The 5,294-nt window shown below is 29.7% G+C and overlaps 1 protein-coding gene across 3 annotated transcripts in view; it reads right to left on the bottom strand.

Moving 5' to 3' along the window:
• LOC107625994 (BEL1-like homeodomain protein 4) overlaps nt 4,411-5,294 on the bottom strand; it is an 11,778-nt gene continuing 10,894 nt past the window's right edge. For all 3 annotated transcript variants that reach the window (XM_016328753.2, XM_016328769.2, XM_016328761.2), the window contains one exon: nt 4,411-5,176. In XM_016328753.2, coding sequence (XP_016184239.1) covers nt 4,586-5,176 — 591 coding nt within the window. In that variant the 3' untranslated portion in view covers nt 4,411-4,585. The remainder of the gene's footprint in view (nt 5,177-5,294) is intronic.

Here is a 5,294-nt window from a genome sequence, read left to right as displayed (position 1 = left end):
AAAAAGTTATCTAATGTACATGAATTATTTTCATATTTAAAAGAGTGTAATAATGTAGACTAAAATAAAAAATGAAAACTTCCTACATTACAAATTTAAAAGTTTTTTTAAGAAAAAAGAGTTATAGAAGAGAATAAAGAACTAAAAAAAACTTTAAAAAAAATTCTTTTTGCATAAAGAGTATTAAAGATCATTTAAAATTCCTCTTTTGTGTCAGCTTTTTATTCTTTAAAATATGCATAAAAAGGACAAGTTTTTTTCTTGTGTATATCTACATCATTACTTTTTTTTTTTATATTTTGTACTATACTTTAAAATGTTGGTCAAAATGTACATTTTACTTGACAGAATTTTGAGGTGAACATTGTCGCACTTTTAAGATTTTTTCAGTTAAGGAACATGGATATTGCTTTTGAGGTGGTATGTTTAACCTATTCAATTTCGAGGTTATTTAGCACTTCCTCAAATTCATATTTCTCCTAATTTACTTATATTACTTGAGAAAAAATTTCTTAAAACATTATACATTTGAACAAATGTTAGATAACAATCAATGAAATCATTAAATTATATTTGGTTGTTAATCATCAAAACTCAACTTATTAAGATACTGTGGAGCTGACATTAATAAGTGTTTAAAAAAATATTCTGTTTTTAAGTCTTTTTAAGATACAATAACTTATATCACAATTAATCTAAGAACTATTAGATATGATTGCATCATGCCTTCAGGAGCAACTTAAATTATTACCAATTTAAGAACTTCAACTATTCTTAAATAAGTCTTCTTAGATACCATTATAACTCATATCAACAAAATTTACATATTCTAATACTAAAATTAATCATTAATGGATTTAATTACTATAAATTAAATTTGAGTAAAGTATTGTTTTTGTCCCAACGTTTGGGATAAGTTCTATTTGTGTCCCTAACGTTTAAATCGTTCTATTTGTATCCTTAACGTTTATAAAAGTGATTCAATGTTATCCTACTATGAATTATTCTAACAAATCAGATTATATTTTTTAATTATTCTCACTTGAATGTATTCATTCTCAATTAGGTCTCACTTGGATGTGTTCGATTTTAATATTATACCCACTATTTGTGTTTAGATTCAATTATGTCCCAGAAAAGTGAATTATGTAAATGTTGTAGGAATTAGTTTCAACATTAGATGAGCTATTTTTCAGAGTAGATCATCGATTCTATCCCAGACATTTGTATTCTAACTTCAAGAAGAGATTTTTAAAACTCAAACTAAAGCGCTCATGATGTGTAATTGACGACAGGATAATATTGAATCACTTTTACAAACGTTAGGAATACAAATAGGACGATTTAAACGTTAAGAACACAAATAGGATTTACCCCAAACGTTGGGGACAAAAACAATACTTTACTCATTAAATTTCTATATGAAATACACTTTTCTAGATCTGAAATTTTTGTTCCAAGATTTATAAAACTGTAGGAACTACTCAAATTACGTTTGTTAATCTAATACAAGATAAAACAAAGATTCAACTTAATTACAAGCAACTTGTGGCGAATCTTTTGATGTATGAAGAATTTACAGAAAATGAAGAAGACTGAAAGCTCAAGAAGAATACCTGAAAACAAATGAGTAGCAATTCAATTCTATTCAAAACTTCTATAAGGCCAGTTGATTTGTATTTATAGTGTGAGTTTATAAAAGTGACGTTGGTAACCCTTTCTTCCTTCATATTCAACTTGACAGATTTAGTAAACTTTACTGTACTTAAATGTTTTTTATTTTAACCATTTTAGTTTGTTGAACATGTTTATATTTTTTGAGCAAAAAATACATGAATTGGATTGGATGCTTTTCTACTGAAGTCCAGTAATCATATTTTCGTAACTTTTGATAGGAGTTATGAACTTTAAGTTCATGTCTTGAGGTGTTTACGCATTGAATCCACTATTCTTAGGCCTAATTCATTTTTAGGTCGCAATAAATTACTTAAAAGAAATACTTCAGTACTTCAGAAATCGAGAAAACCATAAAAAATTAAATTAATAAAATTTATAGTTATATATTTTATTTATTAATTGTCAAAATTTAATTTGAAGTGTGAAACACGAGTCCACCCAAAAAATCCTCATGGACCTCTACGTCCTTTTACTCATAAAAATTACATACCTTGTTTGCTGAGCGTGTGCATGCCACATCGTTATAGCTTTAACAAGCTCGTTAGCATAATATATTCTCTCTGAAAGATTGTGAGATGAGATTAACTAGTTTAGAATCTCCTTTTTTTTTTTTGCCCACGGTATCCTCCAACCCGATAGGTTAAGGACTAATCTGTCGCGAATCGGAGCTCCATTTAAGGGTCTGCCGCTGGCCAATGGGTTACTGCATGCACAAGGCAGGATTCGAACCTCCGACACTTGCTTAAGCGGATGAGTAAGCTGACCACTTGACCAACCCAAATTGGTTAACTAATTTAGAATCTCTTATTCTTCAACATAATAACATTATAAGCCCAATTGCTACTGTTCGTATAACAAAAATATTATATGCACACTAAAAATCAGTTACTAAATCAGTCCTAATATATTTATGGATAAAGATATGTATTATTTAACTAATTTTTAGTATGTATTTTATATTTTAACATATATTTTATGTTGATCGTTGATTTTTAGTATACAGTTAGTATAATTGTTTTTATAATTAGATAGTATTGTATTCTATACATTGATCACTTGCATTGTGTCCTTCATGTTTTTAACAAGAATTTTGATCATCTGGGGACCAAAATGTGTACAGGGTGGTGTCTGATCTGAGCCTCTGATGGGGCACCCTCTCTTCTTCTCTTCATATGGCAAATGAAGGGGGGGTCCAACCCAATTTGCTGTCACATATATGTATCGTCGTCTTTCTATCTTTAAAACATTTTCATTGGGGTTCAGAAAAGTGGGGTCCGTACTTGGGTCCAGAAATCAAATTTTCGTCCTCTTATCCTAATTGAATGTGCCAAGTTTTTAGAACAGCGAGACAAGACAAACATACCATTCTGGATTGGCCTGTTACATTGATTAAGGCGTGGAGTGGAGTCATGTGTGTTTATGTGTGCAGTGTTTCTCCATCTCGCAATGTTAAATGTTCAATGGATCAACATACAATGATACATACCATCTCTTTTCAGAGGACCCTACCCTTCTCTATCTTGGTGTTAAATATTAATGCTATAAATGTCCTACCATCTTTTCCCTCTTGTGGTCTCATATATGTAAACGGATCCTTATATCTGTCAACATGTTAATAACCTTGTTCATGAAAGAAAAGAAAATTGTTGATACCCAGTTTAACAGTGATCTGTCATAATCGTAATTTGTATAGAAATAATGGATCGAAAACAAGGATAAAGGGAAAAAATGTGATTGGTTAAGATTTGTGATAGGACTGATAAGTTGGTTCTTATCAAATTTGTTTTAATATCTTATTAATTTATTATTTGAGTCTGTACTGTATAAGATGATAAAGATAGTTGCATAAAAATTAATTGTTTTATAGCAAAAATTTATTTGAGACAAAGAAGATGAAAAATCTAAAATTATTCAGATTAAATGGGATATTATTTTAATAAGTTATGCTACATATATCAAAATTAGTCACCAAAATCAATCACGAGTATAAAATACATACTAGAATATAAATACACATTAAAAATAAATTAAACTACATATATATTTATACATAAATACATTGATGACTGGTTTTAGTGGCTAATTTTAGTGTATAAATAGCATTTTTATATTTTAATTGATATAAGATCGATAACATATTTTAGACTTTTATGACATTCTAATAACAATTCATAAAACTTAAAGCATCAAATATGTATGTATAAAAAAAATATTTACACGTACACCATATCTAGCTTTTTTTATTTTTCACTAACACTCCAAGTTAGGAATCTTGTCTAATGTTAAATATGAGTGTCCAATTTAAATGTTTATTTTACAATTTTGTATGAAAAGGAAATGAAAAGCACTGTATAATTACACAATTACCACAAAGGTATACCTTACTACATCTGCATGGTGATCACATAATAATAAGGCTATATTTTGATAATAATTAAGTAGTATAGCTAAAACTAGGGTTATATTTTTTTCTTTATTTGGTCACACTTTTTAATTTGATATTTTTAATTTTAAATTAAAAAATTGTTAAGTAATAAAAAATATGTCCTTAATTCTAATTAGACTTATTAAGTATTGCAAAATTTTATTAAAAAAAAAATTACACTGACCGTCATTCTAGAATTCATACTAATGTGTTTTCAATATTAATTGTATAATTGTACACCGCTTCAATATGCACATACTGCAAACTATGGAATAGGAAAAATATCATTTCATACAGAATTTAAAATATGAGTGGGAAAAATGATTTTTTTTAGTTTTCTTTTCACAATATCATATAATATATAACAAAGTCTCATATCCTATGTGTACTATCATCAACTCATCATCATTGTGAAGTATAATTTTAATAATATAAGGCGAGCTTTAAGTTTCCTTTGTTTTTTCTTAAATGGCTCCAAAATTCCTAATGGAGAAAGGAGTTGTTCCCAGTGTGTCGTAGCCCCAGCGTGAGTGACACATCGCCGGGTGCAGCTGTTGTCCCAAACCTGATGAGAGTACTTGAAGAAGACCCTATCTCAGTCATTGCAGCAACACTTCCATATTCTGCACTCACTATGCTTCCGTGGCCACACGTATCCTCATTTAGTAGCTGCTCTGAGTCAAAACACTGTGACACTACAGGTGGGGTGACGGTGGTGTTGGCGGTGGAACTTGTAGCTGGCTGCTTTGCTTGAATTTCTAAGCCTTGTCTATTAATTGCTGCTAATGAAGGGTCACTATCTTGGGCATTGATGATAATATCTGATCTTTTATTAACATTGTTGTTATTATTACTTGTTGGTGTTGACGATGATAATTGAAGTGGTGGTGGTGTTGTAGTTGTTGATGATGGTGGCAGTGGAGTTTGTACATGATTGCCACTATTGTTGTTGCTTTCTCCTTCGTCGTCTTCTTCTTCTGTTGCACCCTCTGCATCTTTGAGTTCTTGTTGGTACATGTCTTCAACCATGGGTTTCCACAAACGAACCCTGGCGTTAATAAACCAGTTTGATACCTAAAATATGAAACATAAATTTAATTAAAAAATTCATTAATCAAGATGATAGTTGTTCTTCGATTCTATACCTTAGGCAAATGCTGGATCTATATCTTTTATACTCATTTATAAGAAA

The sequence above is a fragment of the Arachis ipaensis genome, chromosome B01 (assembly GCF_000816755.2).
Source record: "Arachis ipaensis cultivar K30076 chromosome B01, Araip1.1, whole genome shotgun sequence".
Taxonomy (NCBI): domain Eukaryota; kingdom Viridiplantae; phylum Streptophyta; class Magnoliopsida; order Fabales; family Fabaceae; genus Arachis; species Arachis ipaensis.
Note: the sequence above shows the minus strand (reverse complement) of the source record. Positions and strands in the feature narration are given on the sequence as shown.